Here is a 21,967-nt window from a genome sequence, read left to right as displayed (position 1 = left end):
ATTTTTTAAGCAGAGAACAGGTTTTTCAGAATTTGGCTACTAATTTTCAAGTACAATAGCTGTTACAGAAATGTTGAATTATGTAATGTTTTTACACCTTCCTTTAGGTAGTAAGTCTTAAATACTGCAGCATTTAAAAAATGGTTGAAGATACTGGGTATTGAATCATTTGTCACAATAGGAGATGGGTGGTGGTCAAGTAAAATTGCCTCAAAAATGGTTCCTGTATTAAGTTATAATAGGAAAATAAGAAAAAGCAGGTTTCATGCAATTTTACAACATATAGCATATTCATTGATCATATTAGAACTGGTTTTGGCATATTGTTTATCTTTAAATTTTTTAGTGCATGTTCTTTCGTGTGTTAATTAGAAAACCATGAGTATATTTCCGGTGTTAGTTTCTGCCAAATCTTTCTGATAAAGTGAATCTGTGAAAATAAGGGTAAGTATTTAATTCTAAAAGGACGGTAATCTCTTTCTCTTTTCCTTCCTTTCCTTTTTAAAAATAAATTTATGTCTTAGTTGTGATATTTTGGGAAAACAGATCTTTCCTTGTTTATAATAACTGGTGAGAAAATCATGGTCTTGAGGATTTTTTTTTCTTTTTGTCTATAGTACTTTTTATTAAAAACCAAAAAGGAAAGAAAAATAAACTATGTATCTTGACCAGGTTCCATAAGGAGTTGTGTTCCCTTGATCTTTCTATACAACCTCCAATTTTTTCCCATCATATGAGATTCTAAATATAGAAAAACTATCATAAGTATTTCATTTAAACTATCTTCTGTGTCATACAATTAGCAATAAAGATGGTATGATATATATACATACACATATGTGTGTATACATATATATGCAGATGTAACTAAATAGCTGAAATTAAAACGTCTTACTGATTTCTCTGGATGTTTCAAGTAATCTGTACTTTAGATTTTTAATTATTTTCTTTTTGTCTTGTAATTTTATGGTTATATTCTCATCCAAATGTTAGTTATGATATCCTATTAGAAGATAGTTATTATGTTGCGTTCCTATTTACCGCTAGTAAAAAGTTTATGACATTTTTTGGTTTCTTCCTTTTATAACAAATAGCTCTCTTCAGTCATTACAAGGAAAATATTTTTCTTAATTTTGAATTACAGAATTCTAATCTATGATACTATAATAATTTTATGAAACTGTCTTTTTAGCTCAAAATAGATGAATATTTGAGATTTGTGGTGATAATATTTAACATTTTATGAATTGAATCAGTGGTTTATAATTTTTTTTTTCATGGTTTGGTATCTTTTTAGAAGAAAATTGAAAATTACCTATCATGAACCACTTAATTCTGATATTAATCATATTGATATAATCAGATACTCTTTTGTAAAAAGGATAAACTTTCTTAAGCTCCCCCACCCCCATTCTTGTAGTTTCTGTTCCTACCAGTTAAATGAAAAGGTTAAGTAGCTTTCATGATTATAGTAATTAATCACTTAAAGATTTTATTAGCCATCTAGGCACCAGCCTTTCTGCCAAAAATAAGGGAGAAGCCTTCGTTCCTTTCTCCTTTTTCTCTTCCTCTTCTTCCTTCTTTTTCTTCGTTTTGGCAATTGCAGGTATATTCTTGTTTTTTTTGTTTTTTTTTTTTTAAATCACAGCTCATTTAGGTTCGTTGCCTTTTTTCTATCTAAGAAAAGAGCTACTGGCCAGAGGATATTGATATTACTTCTGAAATAAATGCCATTCTTGGCTGTCAGTCCTTCTTTGAAAATTTAACTTTAGTTTTTCTGGTCTTGGCAGAGAGACTTGTTGATTTTTAAATTGGTTGTGGAAAGTTTTCTTACAGTTGTAGAATTTTTGAGTTGGAAAAGACCTTGGGAGTCACATAGTTTTTTAATAAAATTCCTGATAGGTGATTATTCGACTTGACTAAAGTAGTACCATCTGCTCTGAATTAAAATTTAGAACAAAAATTACCTGCTGTGCCACTACACATAGACATAATCAACTGCTAAATTATGATTTTTCTTCCAGTTACTTTTCCAATTATTTTTACGTATACAAATATTTTCTTGGGAGAAGAACAAAATTGGCACTATTCATTATATAGTTTTTTCTAACTTATATTTTACCCTAAGCATTTTCTCATTGTCTTAAATTATTAATTGAAAATTATTCATGGCTAAACAATACCTAGGTTGCCGTAAGCCTTTTCTCCTTCTATAAACCGTGTCAGCATTCTTTTATATCTATGTTTCAGCACATCTGCAATGATTTCTTTGGAATAAATTTCTAAAGTTCACTGGATCGAAAGAGCAGGGATTTTTAGCATTCTTTCAGTTTGGCAAAGTATTTTCCAGAAACAAGCCATTTCAATTCTGAACAAACAAATTCTTTTTTATGTTGCATTAAAATCTACCTCCTTGTAGCATATGCGGGGAAAATGAATTATTTGTCAATATGCTTTCAAATACTTGAAGATTGTTCTGTTTTTCTTCATGACTATTCTGTTTTCTGGACTATACATTCTCTTTCCCGTGATTTTACATTGAATGGTGGTGATTCAGTCTAAATGTATTATTTGCTATTCCAAGGTATATAATAAATAGATAAATGTAATTAGCTTCTAATTAAAGGAATATAGTAGGTGGAAATGTATAATAGTGACATAAGCTTGACACAGCCCACTGGGTTTGACAAATCTCATTTTCAAGTAAGATTACCAAAATAAAAAAAAATAGTGAGCTTCTTTGGAATCGTGACTTAATCTGCTTTTGTAGTTTTGGAATGTATTTTACTTCTTCCAGAGATATCTATCAAGATTAGGGCTGTATGCTATTTTTAGCAAAGTATCCTATCCAGTTAATTAAAGCTCATAAGTCTTGTGTTTAATCTTTAGTGTACGTTAATTTGCTTTGTTCTTTGGCCTTCGTATGCCATCCTTTTCTTCTCATACTGTATTAATAATTGTGTAGCCTTTAAGCCAAGGAGACTTGAAAAAAAGGCTATGGCTAGGTTCATACCAATATAAATATCATTGCTATAAAAATCCATATTATGTAAGTGTTGAAAGTGTTAACTTTGTGCATTACTAATTAGAATAAGGATAAAGTAAATTCTCAAATAGTCTGTTTTCTGAATAACACTTCTAACTTCATAATAGGAATTTAGATAAACACATTTTTCTTCTTTTGGCTCAATGGTTACTAGAATTGTTGAAAGTACCTGATTATTTAAAATATTTATGTCTTTACAGTATTTTAGGTAACAATTTTTAATACAATTCTTTAATGGTCTTATATATATTCTTTCATTTAAATTTCAAAATGAAAGATTCTGAGATTTAAATGAAAGAATACGTGTATATAAGAACATCTCTGAGCAAACTGATTTTACTGATGAGCAAACTGCAATTTAGAGAAGTAACTTGCCCAGGGTCATTTATCTAGTAAGAGGACAAAGCACAAAAATCACTTTGTTATACTGCCATCATACTAATTTCTATTGGTAAATAAGGTTTCTTTTAGATTCTATAGCACTGAGATTGTAATCTACAGAAATGATCACTACTTTTCGGCATCCATAAATCAGTCGTTTTAAAGCTCAACTAGTATGATTCCCAGCAAAATAGAGCATTTGGAATAAGCAGACCTTTAATTTTTACATTGTAAATAGAAATGCTTTTCAGTATTTTCTTGTTGAAATTGCCTTCTTCAAGTTTATTTTCCGGGTTACAATAATATCCCTATTCCTGTATCAATCATTTTGGCTGCTACTCTTCTTTAAAAATAAGGGTTGAATTAGATGATGATATAATTATCATTTTAGAAATAACTAGTACCAGATTTTGAGGTTAGTGATTTGTTATTGAAGCTTGTATGTAATCATTGAGACACATCATTGACCAAATCTTCAATTCTTAAAGTTCTCTTGTACTCACTCACTCACTCACTCACTCACTCACTCTAGTGGACAGTGTATTTTCTCTGTATTGTTTCTATCTAATGTCAAAGACTACTTTGAAATCGTTTTAACTTTCAGTTCTTATAATTAGGTGATTACTGCAATTTTACATATAGTAGTACTTACTAATAATCTTTAGGATATTTTCTATTTGTTTTACTTTACTTTGTCTAACCTGAAATTTTAAGAATGTCCAAATATCTATTTTCTACAAATGATGCTAGTTATTCCCATTTTTCCCTTCATGCAGACAACAAAATTGTTTTCTTTTGAACAAATAAAGATCACAAGAATCAGTATATGTAATAAAACAAATCTTAAGAATTTTGTTTTTTAATTCTGGAATCCCACATTTTGACTAGTAGACCTTAATTATTTTGTTTTTGAGCTTTCTGTGAAACCAAATAACACTTCTGTGTTTTGGTTTTGTTTTCTTCCTCTCTTCTTCCCTTACTGAAGAAGATACTAAAACTCAGAAGATTTTCACCTTAAAGGGGTGTTAAAGATGATCTGACCCAGATTCAGGAAGAGAGATTGAGCCTCAGAGCATTGAATGATGTGCCCAAGATCAGATGGTTATTAGTAACCATCTAATGAGACAAGATGAGACGAGAACCCAGTGCTTGACCCACTGTCAGGGGCTTCCTCTTGTATCATTTCTGGGTAATCTCCTAAGTAATACTGCATATGGTACATATTTATTATTTTTAATCCCATATAGCAGATCACTATTATCGAAATCTGGAATTTAGGGATTGGCCAGTCACCAGTCTGTCTGAAATTACTGTGAATCCCAGATCCTTGACTATCCATCCCTGATGCTTTCTGTCTTAACTTTGATTATACAGTACGTATGCTTTGAGTAAATAACATATAAATTATTTTAACTATAAAATAGTAAGTTGCATCATTTCTTACTATGTATAAGAATATGTGTTTTACTGTAATATTATTTGACACCAGTTTTGTTTTACCTCCTGTGCAAAAATTAAAGTGACAAAGACATTTTATTGTGCAAGATTTATTTTTTGAGGAATTCAAAATGTTTAAGAGAAATTGAATAGGCCAACTGAAGACCTAGCCTTTCTGTGGATAAGTTACTGTTTCTATTTACATTTGTATATAGAGCTTACTATGTGCAAGGCTCCATGTTAATCAACAAAGAGGACCATATCTGGGCTGGACATGGTGGCTCACACCTGTAATAACAGCACTTGGGGAGGTGGAGGTGGGCAGATCACTTGAGCCCAGGAGTTTGAAACCGGCCTGGGCACCATGGCGAAACCCTGTCTGTACACAAAATACAAAAATTATCTGGGCGTCATGGCCCATAACTATAGTCCCAGCTACTAAGGAGGCTGAGATGGGAGGATCACTTGAACCCAGGAGGCTGAGGCTGTAGTGCACTGTAATCACACCACTGTGCTCCAAACTGTGTGACAGCGAGACCTTGTCTTCAAAAAAAAAAAAAAAAAAAGGACCGTATGGAATGTTTAATTCATGGTTTTAAACTTACTACAAAAAGATACAGTACCTGCCCATTATTCTGCCAACTAGTGTTAATTATTGTTAGCATTTTGGTCCTCCCATACTTTATTTGCCTGTACTTTTTGACTGAAATTTGGGTATTAGAAAATTGTGAAGTCTCTTATGGGAATACAAATTGAAGGTTTACCTCAGAAAAGAGTGAAATGGTACTATTATAGATCTCACATATGAAGAATTTTCCATTAGTTAGAATCATTATAGTTGATCCATATGAAGTAGAAATTATAATAACTGCGTGCTCAGCTTACATTTATCACTTACATTCTAATATAGTTGATTTGGTAAGAAGCATTGTTTCTATAAAGGACATGTGAATATAAACTATTTTTTTCATTAACTGATGATTTCTCTCTTTAAAAACCAGTTTATGTGTTTCTTACTAATGAAAAGAATTGAAAGACATAATTTGATTTTTAAAAAGAAAGTCATCCTCATTGTTAAATCAAACAATGGAGAGTTTTAAAAAACTTTAATAACGTCTTGCTTCTCTAATCCCATCACCCTGAGGTGTAACTAATGTTAAGTTTGATATGTATTCTTCAACATATTACTCCATGTTCATTTCTGTAGGCACTCATATTAGGTTTTATTTTTCCCGTGTTAAACATACTAATAAAAACTTCACAAGTTGCTTTTTTTCACAGAACATCCTTCAGCATCAAGAATGACAGCTATTGCATCCTTTTAATTAGTGATACAGTATTCCACATTATTGATGCACCATGATTTAATAAACTCTTTCCTTGTCGATGTCATGCAGGTTGTTTGCCTGCTTAAGTCATTGCAGAAAATTCAGATCTTCATGTACTTACATGTTTTGAAATTCTCCTGTTTCTATTTTATAAAATAAATTCCTCTAAATAGAATTGTTTAATCAAAGGCTTTATGTGTTTTTAATTTTAATAAAGACAATATTTTACCTTCTGCAGCATTGAATATACCGGCCTCATTAATTATTGCCATTGTGATGGGTAAAAAATGATGATTCTTTAATTTGCATTTTTTTCCTCTACCTGTCTGTCTGGCCAACAGCTTGCAAATATTTACTGAAGGCTTTTAGTGTGCTGCTAGTTTTGAAGTCTGTGGGAAATGTAAATGAACAAAAGACCTTGGCCTCTTGGAGTTTATATTCTAGTGAAGTTCAGATTTTTTTTTTTTTTTTTGAGATGGAGTCTTGCTAAGGCTGGAGTGCAGAGGCGTGATCTCGGCTCACTGCGACCTCCGCACCCCAGGTCAAGCGATTCTCCTGCCTCGGCCTTTCAAGTAGCTGGGACAACAGGTGTCCACCACCATGCCCATTGTATTTTTAATAAAGACGGGGTTTCAGCATGTTGCCTGGCTAGTCTTGAATTCCTGACCTCCAGTGATCTGCCTGCCTTGGCCTCCCAAAGTCTGGGATTACAGATGCAAGCCACCACACCTGAGAATTCTATAATGTTATCTGTAAAACAGTTCCCTCATCAGTTTTTATCTCTGTGACATTGACTTTTTGGAGTCTAGGCCAGTTGTTTTTTAAGATTGTCCTGTGTTCTGTATTTGTCTCATTTCTTTGTGATGTTATTTATTTCTCTAGCTCTTTTATTTTCTGTAAATTTACTAACCTATATATTCACTTCCTTTTAGTCAGCTCATCTACATATTTAAGTTTTCTCAGTTGTCCTAAGAATATTTTTTATAGCTTTTAAAATTCAAACCAGAATATACTTATTCTCTCTTGGATAGTTGGTAATTTACTGTTTATTTCTCAGATGATTTCGTCTTTAAACAAAATTTTTGGCCAGGCATAGTGGCTCACGTCTGTAATCCCAACACTTTGGGAGGCCGAAGTGGGCGGATCACTTGAGGTCAGTAGTTCAATACCAGCCTGGCCAATATGGTGAAACCTTGTCTCCACTAAAAATACAAAAATTAGCCGGGTGTGGTGGCATGTGCCTATAGTAGTTCCAGCTACTCTGGAGGTTGAGGCAAAAGAATCGCTTGAACCCAGGAGGCGGAGGTTGTAGTGAGCTGAGATCACGCTACTACACTCCAGCCTGGACAGCAGAGCCAAACTCCGTCTCAATAAATAAATAAACAAACAAAAATTTTTTCCTGACTTTAGCCAGCTGTCTTTTCATATCTTTTATATATATTCAGAATTTTTTATATTCTCATTCATCTTTCTTTTATACCTATAATTGCTGTTTAGTTATATTGAATTTATGTTGGAGAATTATGTTATAGTTTTTTCCTTCTTGGTAGGTGTTTTTTTAATTTTAGGGAGTTACTTTTATCAGCAGAAAATATTTCTGTTCTTTTGTTTTCTTATTGAAGAACAGTATAGATGTCAGATTATTTATTTTGTTTATGATGATATATTGGATTTTCATAGACCTCAAGAAACAAGTGGATTCCTTGAGGCCAGGAAAAAAAGGTTTGCTTAGTTTTTAAGTTTAAGAGTGCCCTCTTCTGTTGGTATAGTGAAATGCACCTTCTTTACTACATGATTTGTTGGGGGCTTTCTACTTCTGATTCTGTGATTACCGTCTTATTTGAATAGAGCCCTTATCTTTTGTTTCTTCCTTTTCTTTATACACCAAGATTCAAAAGGATACCTCCCGCTTCTAATTGCTATTTACCTCTTGTCCTAGAGAGAACCTTAGTTGGTATCTACGTTATACAACTACCAGGATTCTTTTCTACACAGTTTCCTCTGATTTTTTTCAATAAGGGCTCTGTAACATCGCTTGTCTTGGATGTTTATATTTTCCTCATTTACTTGAAATGAAATTTGAAGTGTTATTTGTCTCTTATTTGTATTAAAAGCAAGGGATATGGGTAATTTTATTTGCTCTCTGTGGGTTTTGGAATATTTGTTTGTATATTTGATTTGAGTTTGGATGCCTACCATTTTCCTAAGGGAAGTAGAATGTCTACTGTAAGTTTTAATACTGGACAAGGAAAAACTTAAAAAAAAAAACGAATAATCCGTTGTCTCTGCATTTTGTTGAATTTTGGGACATTATTATTGAATAGTTTCTACCTTCCCCTTTGATCTGAGTCACTTCTTTTTCATATATCAAAATTTCTTACATTTGTAGGTCTGTTTTAGAACTTTCCATTTTATTTATTTGGTTCGTTCATCTATCCCTGCACTAAAACTTTGTAAGTCTTGATGTCTGGCAGCGCAAGTAGCCCCTCTTTTCTTCTGCAGGAGTGTTTGGCCCATTGCTCTTCCAAACAGATTTTAGAATCAGCTTGACAAGTTCCACAAGAAACCTTTTTGGAAGCTTGATTATTATTGCAATACCTAGGGAAGACTGGACACTTCATGATACCATTCCTTCTTGTTCATGAGCTTGGAATATCTCTCCATTTATTTCATTTGTAATTTTTTTTTCTTTTTTGAGACAGAGTCTCGCTCTGTCACCCAGGCTGGAGTGCAGTGGCGCGATCTCAGCTCACATTCACTGCAACCTCTGCCTCCCAGGTTCAAGCGATTCTCGTGCCTGAGATTACAGGCACACACCACCACTCCTGGCTGTTTTTTTCTGTATTTTTTATTTTTTATTTTTTATTTTTAGTAGAGACATGGTTTCTTCATATTGCCAAGGCTGGTCCCAAACTCCTGAGCTCAGGCAATCCGCCTGGCTCAGCCTCCCAAAGTCCTGGGATTACAGGTGTGAGCCACGGCACCCGGCTCTCCATTTATTTCGGTACTTTAATATCACATTAAAAATTATTATTTTCCCAAATTTTTTCACTCTTTAAAATTTCTAACTTCGTTGCTAGTGCTTAGCAATGAAATTGATTTTTGTATATTGATTTTATTTCCAGCTACCTTAGAAAGTTGAATTTTGAATGATTTTACTATATATATGTGTGTATATGTATAGACAACTAAAATTATGTGTATTTATTGTGTACCACATGTTTTGAAATACATATCCATTGTAGAATGGCTAAATTGAACAGTTAATTTATACATTATCTCACTTCAGTTTTTGAAGCCTAAAATATTACTGTGTGGCCCTTTATAGATAAAGTTTGCCACTCCCTGATACCATCATACCATTTTAAATAGTAATGACGGTTTTGTTATATTCATTTTCAGCGCATCTAATTTTTTCCACTTGTAGTCCAAAAAATTACTTTTGCTAGGTACACAATTTAGATAATATTTTGCCAATATTTTCTTCTTTCAAAACTTGCAAGATATTATTAGTATATTCTCCCTGGCTTCCACTATTGCACTTGAGAAATCTGTTGTTCAAATTGTTGTTCCTTTCTAGGTGATCTCTTCTTTCTCTGATTACTGTCTCTGTCTTTGGAGTTGTGCAGTTACACCGCCAAATTCTAGGTTTGGATTTCTTTTTATTTATCCTGCTTGGGTTATGTTGCACATCCTGAATTTATAAAGATTCTTGTTTCATTAATCTGGAAATTTCACAGCTGTTATCTCGTTAAATATCTTTCAGATGCCCCAATAGACGTATGTTAATTAGATATTCTCATGCTGTCCTTTGTATCTCTTTATGTCTTTCCATTTCCTTTTTCTCTTTGCCACATTTTGGGTAATGTATACAGGTGTATCTTCCAGCTCTCTAATTTGTTCTTAAATATGTTTAAATTTTTTAAAAATTTCAACTGTTGTATTACTCAGTTCAAGTTGTTTCATCCTCCTACCCCTAAGTTCATCTGTTTATTCCTAATGGCCTCTTGTTGATTGTCATCTTTGAGTCCATCCTTGATTTCTTTAAACATATACACATCTGTTCTGTAATCTGTACTGGACAATTCTAATATCGACAGTTCTCAAATCTATTATCTGTTGCCTCTGACTCTTGCCTTCTTGTGTATTTGATCTTTGATTGTGAACTCATTGCTTGAACTTAGTTGGTGGGAGTCCTTTGGACCTACCAGAAACAACTTTCTTCCAGAGAAGATTTATTCCTGCTTGACACTGGGGAATCATCAGTCAGAACTGCCTTAGCCTCTCTTGTCTCAACTCAAGAATTGTAGGGTACTCTGCCCCACTTATTGGTTGGGGACTTTGTTTTTGGATAGGATGAGCTGCAAAGTCACATTGTAAAAGGAGCCTGCATTCAGGAATGAGAACTCAGGGACTCCACAGATCTGGGACTCAGACCTCTAAGGAGAGGGTGGAAGCTAGTTGGTGCTATGTGATGGCACAGTGAGCTGATTCAGTGAGTGTTAGAAAAACTGCAAACTGGAGTCAGGTGCTGCTCCTGGAATGGGTGGTCTACCAGAGTTGTTAGGATTCTACTGCAAAGAATGGAAAGCAGTCAGGAAGAAACAGGTCCCTTCCTTTAACTTCCAGTCTCTCTCCAACACCCCCGTTGCCAGAGTTTAAGAGGAGAGGTAACCATTAAAATCAACAGAAAAATTGGTTTAATGAATACTAGGTTCAGCATCTCAAAGCAGAGTATATATAGGAGAGTAGGTTTAGAGCTGAAAGAATAGCTTAATTATTGGCTCTTCAATAACTACTGCCTACTAAGTTTACTTTTTTATTGTCAATGTGCAATAACGGAAGATTTGTTTGTGTAATTAAGTTTAATTTCAACTCTCATTTCTTTCATGAATGCTTTCCTGACCATGGTAGCATACACAGATTTTCTGCACCACTCTATCAATTACTGATTTTAAGTTGCTGTTCAACTTTTAAAATGTTTATCCTTATGTTTATGTGTGTTTGCAAGTGCATTGAATAGGGAGGTGGGTTTCAGGGCTGTGTTCTTAACAGTTCGAATATTACAACCAGCCTAGGCTAGCACCTTATACTTAATTGGCATTACAAAGTACCTTGACCTTTCTGAAAGTTGGAGATTTTTTAAATGCTTTCTTATAAAATGGAATATCCCTCAAAATTATACTTTTGTTGATATCAAAAGAGTTTTATTTTTCATGTTGTCATTAATGTTAAGATGCTTAAAAGTGAATCTTAGGAAATTAATTTCCTTTTAATTAGCAGGTGCTTCTAAGGAAGGAGGTGCTGGAGCAGTTGATGAAGATGATTTTATAAAAGCTTTTACAGATGTCCCTTCTGTTCAGGTAAGGCTACCAGCGGCACTCCCCATGAATATTACCTATGTGCCTGTTCGTATAATTATTTGTCTCTGTCCCTTTTTAAGAATTTTTTTTTTGTTAAATAGCTATATAAATAAAATATTTGGCTTATTACCACTAAGCCATTATTTGTTGGTACAATTAGATTTTCAAGTGATTTTTCAGTGAGGCTGAAATAGAATTGAATCATATTGTTGAATCACATTATACTGCAGTGTTCAGATTCTTAAATTAATGAGTTTTGAGCTCACAGAGTATTAGATTAGTTGATGATAGAAATTTGGAAGTCATTCATACAGATGTTATTGAAGTAAAGTGGACACATGCATAAATAAGAGTATTATTTCCATGACTTAAAACTACACATAAATGTTATATTGTATGTAACATTCTACAACCTGACTTTTTACAGTGGTGTTATTTATATTTTTTCCCAATGTAAAATTTGTGATTCTAGTTCATTCATTTGGATTGATGTGGTATTCTATTGTATGAACAGACCACAGTGCGTTTATAGGTTGTTTCTGGTTTTTGGCTATTCCATATCATGCTGCAATGAATTTTTTTTTTTTTGAGATGACGTCTTGCTCTGTTGCCCAGACTGGAGTGCAGTGGCACAATCTTGGCTCACTGCAACCTCCTACCTCCTGGGTTAAAGCGATTCTCCTGCCTCAGCCTCCTGAGTAGCTGAAATTACAGGCGCCCCGCCACCACGTCCAGCTAATATTTTGTATTTTTAGTAGAGACAGGGTTTCACTATGTTGGTCAGGCTGGTCTCCAACTCCTCACCTTGGCCTCCCAAAGTGCTGGGCTTACAGGCGTGAGCCACCACACCAGCCTGCAATGAATATTTTTGTACATATGTCCTTGATTATTTGTAGGTAGGAGTTTCTTTAGGGTATAAACACAGGAGTAGAATTGCATGGTTATAATCTTTAAGTTTACTTAGATGTTACCCTATAGGGTTGTTGTACCAGTTCAGACTCCTGTGAGAAAGGTATGATAGTTCTAATTTCATCACATCCTTGCCAATACTTGTTGTTGTAACTCAGAATATTTTTACCAGTATGATGGGTGTGAATACTCTTTAGCATGTCTATTTGAAAATATTCTCACATCGCTTTACTTGCGAACTGCCTTCTATTGCCTGTATTACCTTTTTAGCTCTCTGAAAGGAAAATTGTCCTTAAGGTATTTAACATCTTAAAAAGTTAGAAGAAAGCTTTAACAAGTTTTCTGGTTTGACTGTATTTTATCCCTTTATTGAGACATATGTTTTTTCTTATTTTAAGATATTTTTTAAATAATAGGGAAAACATATCACTTCCTCCTTTTGTGTTTTACAGCCTTTCATATAAGGGGAAGATTAGTGTTGTAGGAACAATCAGTAAAACTTAGTTGAACTTGAATATTTTTATTGTTCAGTATGTTCTTGTCAGACTGGTAACATCATGGTATGGGCAGCCAAGGGCTACTCAACTATATGGAGGGGAAAAGGCTATTTTACAATTACTCATTGCTTTCTTCCAGCTGGGCCTCTCTGCCACCCTCACCACCCTGTAAATGTTCCACACCTTCCATTGTTCCCTTGGAAACATCTTTTTCATAAGCAGCAACTCCCCTAAGCTTTAACCCCATTTTTAAAGGGTCCATTCAATGTTCTTTCCTTGATTAGAATCTGATTTTTTTTTTCTACCCTCTTTAAAGAAGCTGTTTATTATTCTTGGCTCTCATACTCTTAGTAATTGATAATAAGTTTATTGTGCTTTCACTCCTCATTATTACTTTGTGACCATTATTTCTATACCCATTTATATGAGGTTCATACTCCCTGGCCAGCCTTCTTATTATTGGCATGTACTGATCTTGACAACATTCCAGTGCTGCCTACGTTTGAATCCCAGCTCTACCACACTAGCTGTGTAACCTTAGGTACATTACTTAACCCTCTGTACTTCAGTTTCCTCATCTTAAAATGGGAATTATTAGTACTTATGCCAAGGGTTATTGTGAGGCTAGCTATGACAGTACAGATGAAGTGTAAGAAGTGTATGTTAGCTATTATTATTTTCCTAAATTTTCACACATTCTTGATGAATTCAATTTCTAGACCTCCTCCTCACTTTCACCATAGCTACCCAGTTCATAGTCACACGTTGGATTTTGATATCATCTGTGTGTTACTGTTATGTTTCCGAAGTTGTTAATTGAAGTATCTCATTACTGACCAGGATTCCCTTGCTTTTTGAAGTTCTAACAACTACTTCTGCATGATTTCAAGGATCTTCAGTCCATTGTCTTTTCTACTCACTCTCAATTAATCATCCATCACTTTATACTTTCCTTCTCATCTATGCTTTGATTTCCTTCTTATCTAAGCTTTGATACCATGGTTTCTTGTGGTAGGACTGTACATAATATACTAAAATCCCTTGCTTTTCTGTTTTTTTTTTTTTTTTTTTTTTTTCATAACAAAGTATTAAACAGTGATTTTTTAAAAATACGGATTTTACAAACCTACAACTGTGGATATTCCCAACTTTTTATTTTCTCTATGTCCTGAAACCGTGCTGTTAGAGAAAGTCACATGTTAGGGCTCATGATTTTTAGTGGAATTCACATAAAATGAGCCCTCAGTAATCTGATATCCTTACTATGTTTCTGTGATCAGTTATTTCTCTGCTTAATATAGCTATCAGACATGTTTCTTTCCTTTCTATCCATCAGCCTGTCTCTGTCCTCCTCTCTTCTCTCAGCCCCTTACTTTAGTAAATAAGCAGTCACCATCAAATGGGAGCATGATCTTTCTGTTAACATTCTTCTCTACTGTACATTCCTTCTGTCCTGTTGCTCCAGGAACATGGTCCTTCTTCAAAGGCCAGCACCTCCACCAGTGCTCCAAAGCCTAGTATTTTCTGCTTCCTTAATACATTTACACAATCAGTAATCTCATGTGGGTTCAAGCTCTTTCTGTTTATCTCTTAACGTGGCTGGATTCTTCAATTAAAAAAAAAAAGTCTCACTGGACTCCGTATCTTCCAGACACTATTTTTTATTTTGACCCTCACAGTCAGCTTTTCCAAAAGAGTTGTCTGTACTTGGTATTTCTATAACTTGTTACTCACTTCATCCCACTTCTTTCTAGCTTATTCTTACGTTGAAACAGGTCTTGAGTAAATCACTGATCATCGTTGAGGCACCAGAATCAACCCGTTTGGAATTTTTTTTTCCTTGTTCTTTTATCAGTATTTAGCACTGTTGACTATAGCCACTGTTTTGGCATTTAATTTTAGGTGCTTGTGATGTAATGTTCTTCCATTTTATTTCCTCTACATCTTTGTCCACTTCATCTCTGTCTCTTTTATAAGCACATCCTTCTCTACTTGGCTGTTGAATATTGGAATTTCTTAAGGGTTAGTTCTGGGCCCTGTCTTCTCATTCTCTGTTTTCTTACTGAGTCACCTCCTTCAAACCGCTGGCTTCAGTTCCTACGTTTTATCTAGGTAATGCCCAGATTTTAACCTCCAAGCCACATCTCTCCTGAGTTCCAAAATGATTTTGTCCACTGTGATTGTTTACCTGACGCCCTCTTTCAGATGTCTCAGACACCTCAAACTTATCCTGTTTGAAACTGAAATAATGGTCTTCCAGTATTCTCTGTGTGTAAACCATTACTTAATCAGTTACAAAAGTTAGAAACCTAGGAATCATTCTACTGCAACAGATACCTAACTTAGTGGGTTTTCAAGCTTCTTTTGCTTGTATACCTGCTAAAAGAATGTTTAAAGAAGTACATTTTTGAGTTGACTCTCTTCTTCCTTACTGGAGGAAGGGGAACCTTGCATTGTGTTCCAGGGGAATGCATCATAAGATTAGGGGTGGTTGAACATTCTGGAAAATGGCAGAGGGGTATTGTGAAGAGAAGGTAAGAGGCAGGAAAGAGCTAGCTCAGAAGTTTCTTTAACCACATAACAGAATGTTACCTGGTCACCACCTACCTCGTCCCAGCCTTGTCTCATGCCTTGCTCTCCTTTGCGTTTGCAAGCACTCTCTTTCTCTCTCTCTTGCTCTTACTCTCTGTTAAGCAAAAGGTGAATTTAATAGCGTTGAAAGTGAAAGATGTAAGGCAATTTGATGAAGAGACTCAGTTGGTATCACCAGGAGTCTATTTCTCATTTCTCATTCCTCTGCATTGTCTCCTCCCATGGTCAACAATGTGGTTATAGCTGTTCCATCCTCACACCTGGGTCATTGGCTCTTCTCCCGGTTCCCTTTATACTTTTTATTCCTTACTCTGGCCTTCTTTCATTTACTTTGTCACAGAGCCTTTGCACATGATATTAACTCTCTAGGGAAAGCAAATCTCTCCACTTTGCCTAATGATATCCTACACATTATTTAGCTCTCAGCTCAATCTTGACTTTCCTCATAGGTCATACCCCTCTTATGTATAAACTTTCGTTTTCTTTTGTGGGACTTCCTATTTGTAGTTTCATATTTGATTGATTTTTAAAATCTCCCTGAGTAGATTGTACTCTCCATAAAGCAAAGACCGTGTCTATTTTGGCTAACCATAGTCTTCCCCATTGCCTGGCATAGTACCTTTGTGTTATGTGAATATTTTTTAAATGAATGAAAGAATAATGGTGAATAGCAGTTTGACAAAGGATTGGCTCCAGAGGGAACAAAACATGTAGCTATCCTGACTACAGTTTATCATGACAGAAGAGAGAAAATCAAAACTAACTTAAAACATGTCCTTTTGGTAATATTGTGTAATATGTATATGAATGCAATAAGATAGGTTATACACTTGAAGTCATTTTGAGAAATTAGACTTTTATTTATTCTTAGATATTTGACATCTTGTTTTTAAAATTACAAAACATTTTAAGAGCATATTTGAAGTTATTTATGAGGGAAGAAATAGCAAAAATGGTAACAAGGAAGAAAAAGCGTTTTGTGTTATTGTTGTCTATAATGTATTTCTATTCTCCATTAGAAATGGTGCTAGAATGAGAAATAAACTTAGTAGGTGAAAGATTATTTTAAACATCAGGGCATAATTTTGATATTGTTCATGGCAAGAAACACTGTTATAATTCTGAATCTTTTTTTTTAAGATTTATTCTAGTCGAGAACTCGAAGAAACATTAAATAAAATCAGGGAAATTTTGTCAGATGACAAACATGACTGGGATCAGCGTGCCAATGCAGTAAGTTTTTGTCTTTAATTTTATCTTCTTTCTTTATTGATGTTCCTTTTAAAAAACATGGAAATTCAGTAGTAGTACTATATGGTATTCACTTATAAAATAGAGTCTGGTAGGTAACATTTCTTTCTGGAGAATATATTGATAAAATACTCATTTTCTGGTTTAGGATCGATTTTTATTTTGGTTTGGCTTATCAGATGGTGCCTACACATTTGGTAGCCTCACCACATGTGCTGTTTTTGACTGATCAGCGCAATGTGAGATTCACAGGGCTTTGGCCTTTCTGTGGACTTACACAGTTGCTTATTAGCACTATCCTCAAGTCATGTAAGGTTTACCAGTAAAGCAGTTCACTTTACCTGCATGCTCAGTGTTTTCATAGCACTTTACCTGCATACTCAGTGTTTTTATAGCATCAGTATAAATTCACAACAGGATGTGCATTTATCTGGCTTTTTTTCTTCCCATGTGAATGTAATGCATATTTCTCCTGTGATTTCATTTATAAAGGTCAGATACCCTTGAGTTAAGAATATTTTATGTAGCCTAAATTCCTTAAGGAAAATATTTGATAAAATTTAAAATAATATTTGTGTTGACAATAAGCAATATGTTGTTTAAATTTGTGAACTTATTGTTTACATAACCAGATTACATGTACCAAATGAGTACCTCAGAGTTTTCAAGAAGCCAGAGAAAAGGGCTGCATTTGAAGACTGTTCTGCTCTGAGAGGCCCCAACCTGGCTGATCATGAAAATCCCCATTTTGATTAATTAAATCAAATGCAGGGTCTTTGGACAAATGTGGCTTTTATGACACCATGAGCAAAGGACCATTTTTGTCTTTGTTAGGAAGTCTACATATCTTAAAACATTGAAATACTGTTTTTAACAGAGTGTTCCTCCTAATTCTTGTTTGTCACAGGTGATCTGTAGAGAAACATGACAGATTAAGTATTGTTAGTATAAAATGTCATCTTTTTACTTAAGGGTTTTTTTTTGGGTTTTGCTTAAAAACTACCCATTTGGAAACAACAGATGGTCTTTTGATTTTTTTTTTTTTTTTTCATTAGAAAAATGACACAGGCTTATTGTAATGAGTGAAACAATGCAGAAAACTACAGAGAAAAAGTTAATAGTTTCCTACCTGTTAAAGAAATAAACTTTTGTGGAGGCTAAGATGGGAGGATTGCTTGAGCCCAGGAGTCTGAGGTTACAGTGAGCTATGATTGTACCACTGTGCTCCGGCCTGGGCAACAGAGTGAAACCCTGTCTCTTAAAAAAAAATTAAAAAACACACTTTTCATTTTAGAGTATATCCTTTTCTGTGTCATATGTATTTAAACATATATGACAAGGTACGCACAATTTTCCCCTACTCTCTTTGTAAAAAAAAAAAAAAAAAAAAAAAAGAGAGATCATACTTGATACATTACTTAGTAACTTGCTTCTTTTTTTTTTTTCTTAATAAATCGTGCTCATTCAGTACACCTGGTATAGATGTCAGGCACATAATAGTTGCTCAGATATTTATTGAGTGCAGATCAATATGTACATATATTCCTTAGTTTAATATGTATACATGTAATTTGTGTATGTGTGTTATATCATAGGAATCTGATCTTTTGTTTGTTTCTTTTATACTTTAAGTTCTAGGGTACATGTGCACAACATGCAGGTTTGTTATATATGTATACATGTGCCATGTTGGTGTGCTGCACTCATTAACTCATCATTTACATTAGGTATATCTCCTAATGCTATCCCTCCCCCATCTCCCCACCCCACAACATGTAATTTTTAAAATCATTTGCCATTTGATGGATTTTCAGTTTTTTTTATTGTTTTGCTATTTTAGCAGTGTTATAGTAAACATCCTTACACACATTTGTAACAATGGTGCTTTTATTTTTGTAGGTTAGATTTTAAAATGTGGATTGTTGGGTAAAGAGTTGCTGCAATTTTATTTTAGTAGATGCTGCCAAAATATTTTGAACAAAGGTGTTAGTCACATATAATCTTACAGTGTTTGAGAGCATCTGTTTTCTTTTCAAATTTAAAAGATTTTTGCCATTGTATTGGGGAGAAATGTGACTTTGTGAATTTATCACTAGTAACTTTTAACATATTTAAATATATTTATTTTACCCAATTTAATCACAGGTTACAATAGTCCCCCCTTACCTATGGTTTCAGTTTCCATGGCTTTAGTTACTCATGGTCGACCATGGCCAGGAAATAAGAAGATGCTTTGATAGACCTACATTCATATAATGTTTATTACAATATATTATTATAGTTTTTCCATATTATTGTCATTAATCTCTTACTGTGTCTAATTTATAAATTAAACTTTATCATAGGTAAATATTTATGGGGAAAAAAAGGTATATAGGGTTCAGTACTATCTGAGGTTTTAGGCATCCACTGGGGGTCTTGGTACATATCCCTTGCAGGTAAGGGGAAACTACTGTATTTGTCTTTTTCTTATTTTATTGTCATTCTTTGTGTGTCATCTTATATACATTGCAGGTAATTTTATCCTACCGTATTGTGATGTTTATTTTGTTTTTAGTTATAATTTAGACACTTGAAAATTCTCCTCTGTTTATGATAGTTTTCCCTTCCTCATATGCCCAGGATTGTATAACATTCTTTTGATTTTTTTTCTAATGTCCATAGCAGGGTTTTTTTACATTTACATCTTTATGCATCTGATTTAACTTTAAAGACTTATTTTATTTTATTTTATTTTATTTGAGACAGAGTCTCACTCTGTCGCCCAGGCTGGAGTGCAATGGCCGGATCTCAGCTCACTGCAAGCTCCGCCTCCCAGGTTTACGTCATTCTCCTGCCTCAGCCTCCCAAGTAGCTGGGTCTACAGGCGCCTGCCACCACGCCCGGCTAGTTTTTTGTATTTTCTTAGTAGAGACGGGGTTTCACCGTGTTAGCCAGGATGATCTCGATCTCCTGACCTGGTGATCCGCCCGTCTCGGCCTCCCAAAGTGCTGGGATTACAGGCTTGAGCCACCGTGCCCAGCCTAAAGACATTTTAAAATTTAGAAAACCTCTGAGTTAAATGTGAAATTATATACAATATTGGTGTGATAAGTAGACTTTTAGCTTCTGAGTTTGTGTGAGCACAGATGTGCACGTGTGTTGTATCTCTTTTGATCAATGTAATTTTATTATGTATGTATGGTTTTCATGTGGATGACATTTGTCAATCAAATACTGTAAAAGTAATGCCTTTTCTTGTCTAGTTGCTCTGGCTAGGCCTTCTAGTACTCTTGAATAAAAGTGTTGAAAGTGGGCATCCTTGTCTTATTCCAGACCTTAGAGGAAAGGCTTTCTGTTTTTCGCTATTCAGTATGATATTGGCTGTGGGTTTGTTTTACATACCATGCTGAGGTATATTCAGCATGCTGAGGTATATTCATCATGCTGAGGTATATTCCTTCTATACTCAGTTTTTTGAGAGTTTTTATTATGATGCAATGTTGAATTTTATTGAATACTTTTTCAGCATCTGTAAAAAGGGTCATGTGGTTTTTGTCCTTCATTCTGTTGATCTGATGTGTCACATTTATTAATTCATGTGAATTAAACCATCCTTGCATCCTGGGATTTATCCCACTTGATCATGTTGAATGATCTTTTAAATGTGTTGTTGAATTTGGTTTAATAGTATTTTGTTGAGGATTTTTGCATCTATGTTCATCAGAAATACTGGCCTGTAGTTTTCTTTGTTTGTTTTGTCTTTGGTTTTGGTATCAGGATGATACTGGCCTCATAGAATGAGTTTGGAAGTATTTCCTCCTCCTTGATTTTTTTTTTTAATAGTTTGAGTACAATTGGCATTAGTTTGACTTTAAATGTTTGATAGAATTCAACAGTGAAATAGTCAAGTCTTGGGCTTTTCTTTATTGAGAGACTTTTAATTACTACTTCTATCTTGTTACTTGTTATTGGACTTTTCAGGTTTTGGATTTCTTCATGGTTCAATCTTGGTAGGTTTTTTGTGTCTAGAAAGGTGTCCCATTTCTTCTAAAGAAATAAAGAGCATCCAGGCCGGGCGCGGTGGCTCAAGCCTGTAATCCCAGCACTTTGGGAGGCCGAGGCGGGCGGATCACGAGGTCAGGAGATCGAGACCATCCTGGCTAACACGGTGAAACCCTGTCTCTACTAAAGAAAAATACAAAAAACTAGCCGGGCGAGGTGGCAGGCGCCTGTAGTCCCAGCTACTCGGGGGGCTGAGGCAGGAGAATGGCGTAAACCCGGGAGGCGGAGCTTGCAGTGAGCTGAGATCTGGCCACTGCGCTCCAGCCTGGGCGATAGAGTGAGACTCCGTCTCAAAAAAAAAAAAAAAAAGAAAAAGAAATAAAGAGCATCCAAATTGGAAAGGAAGAAGTCAAATTATCCTTGTTTGCAGATGATATGATCTTATATTTAGAAAAACCTAAAAACACCACCAAAAAAAATTCAGTGAAGTTGCAGGATACAAAATCAACGTACAAAAATCAGTAGCATTTCTATATGCCAACAATAAACAACTTGAAAAAGAAACTGAGAATGTAACCCCATTTACAATAGCTACAAATGTAACCCCATTTACAGTAGCTACAACTAAAATATCTAGAAATAAACTTTACCAAAGAAGTAAAAGATCCCTCCAATGAAAACTATAAAAACATTGATGAAAGAAATTAAAGAGGACACAAAAAACAAAGATATATTCCATGTTCATATTAATTGGAAGAATCAGTGTTGTCAGAAAGTCCACAGTCCCCAAAGCGTGTGCAGATACAGTGCAATCTCTATCAAAATACCGATGACATTCTTCATAAAAATAGAGAAAATGGTACTAAAATTCATATGGAACTACAAAAGATCAATAATAGTGAGTGAAGGCAATCCTAAGCAAAAAGAACAAAGCTGGAGGCATCCCCCCTGACTTCAAATAATATTTACAAAGCTGTAGTAACTCAGATAGCATGGTACTGGCTCAAGTGACCCACCCACCTTGGCCTCCCAAAGTGCTGAGATTACAGGTGTGAGCTACCACATGCAGGGAGAACAGTATGGAAGTTTCTTAAAAAATAATAAAAGTAAAAAAGAGATAAACCAGTGGAACAGAATAGAGAACCCAGAGATAAATCCTTGCATTTATACTCAACTCAT

The 21,967-nt window shown here is 34.6% G+C and overlaps 1 protein-coding gene across 42 annotated transcripts in view; it reads left to right on the top strand.

Moving 5' to 3' along the window:
- CLASP2 (cytoplasmic linker associated protein 2) overlaps positions 1–21,967 on the top strand; it is a 221,060-nt gene that overhangs the window by 67,887 nt on the left and 131,206 nt on the right. For 26 of the 42 annotated variants that reach the window (XM_031663835.1, XM_031663794.1, XM_031663823.1 and 23 more), the window contains 2 exons: positions 11,473–11,555; positions 16,694–16,786. In XM_031663835.1, coding sequence (XP_031519695.1) covers positions 11,473–11,555; positions 16,694–16,786 — 176 coding nt within the window. The remainder of the gene's footprint in view (positions 1–11,472; positions 11,556–16,693; positions 16,787–21,967) is intronic. The other 16 variants (XM_031663824.1, XM_031663819.1, XM_031663822.1 and 13 more) reach the window with 1 other exon arrangement.

This window comes from Papio anubis, chromosome 2 (genome assembly GCF_008728515.1).
Source record: "Papio anubis isolate 15944 chromosome 2, Panubis1.0, whole genome shotgun sequence".
NCBI classification, from domain to species: domain Eukaryota; kingdom Metazoa; phylum Chordata; class Mammalia; order Primates; family Cercopithecidae; genus Papio; species Papio anubis.
This window is presented reverse-complemented; position numbering and strand designations above follow the sequence as displayed.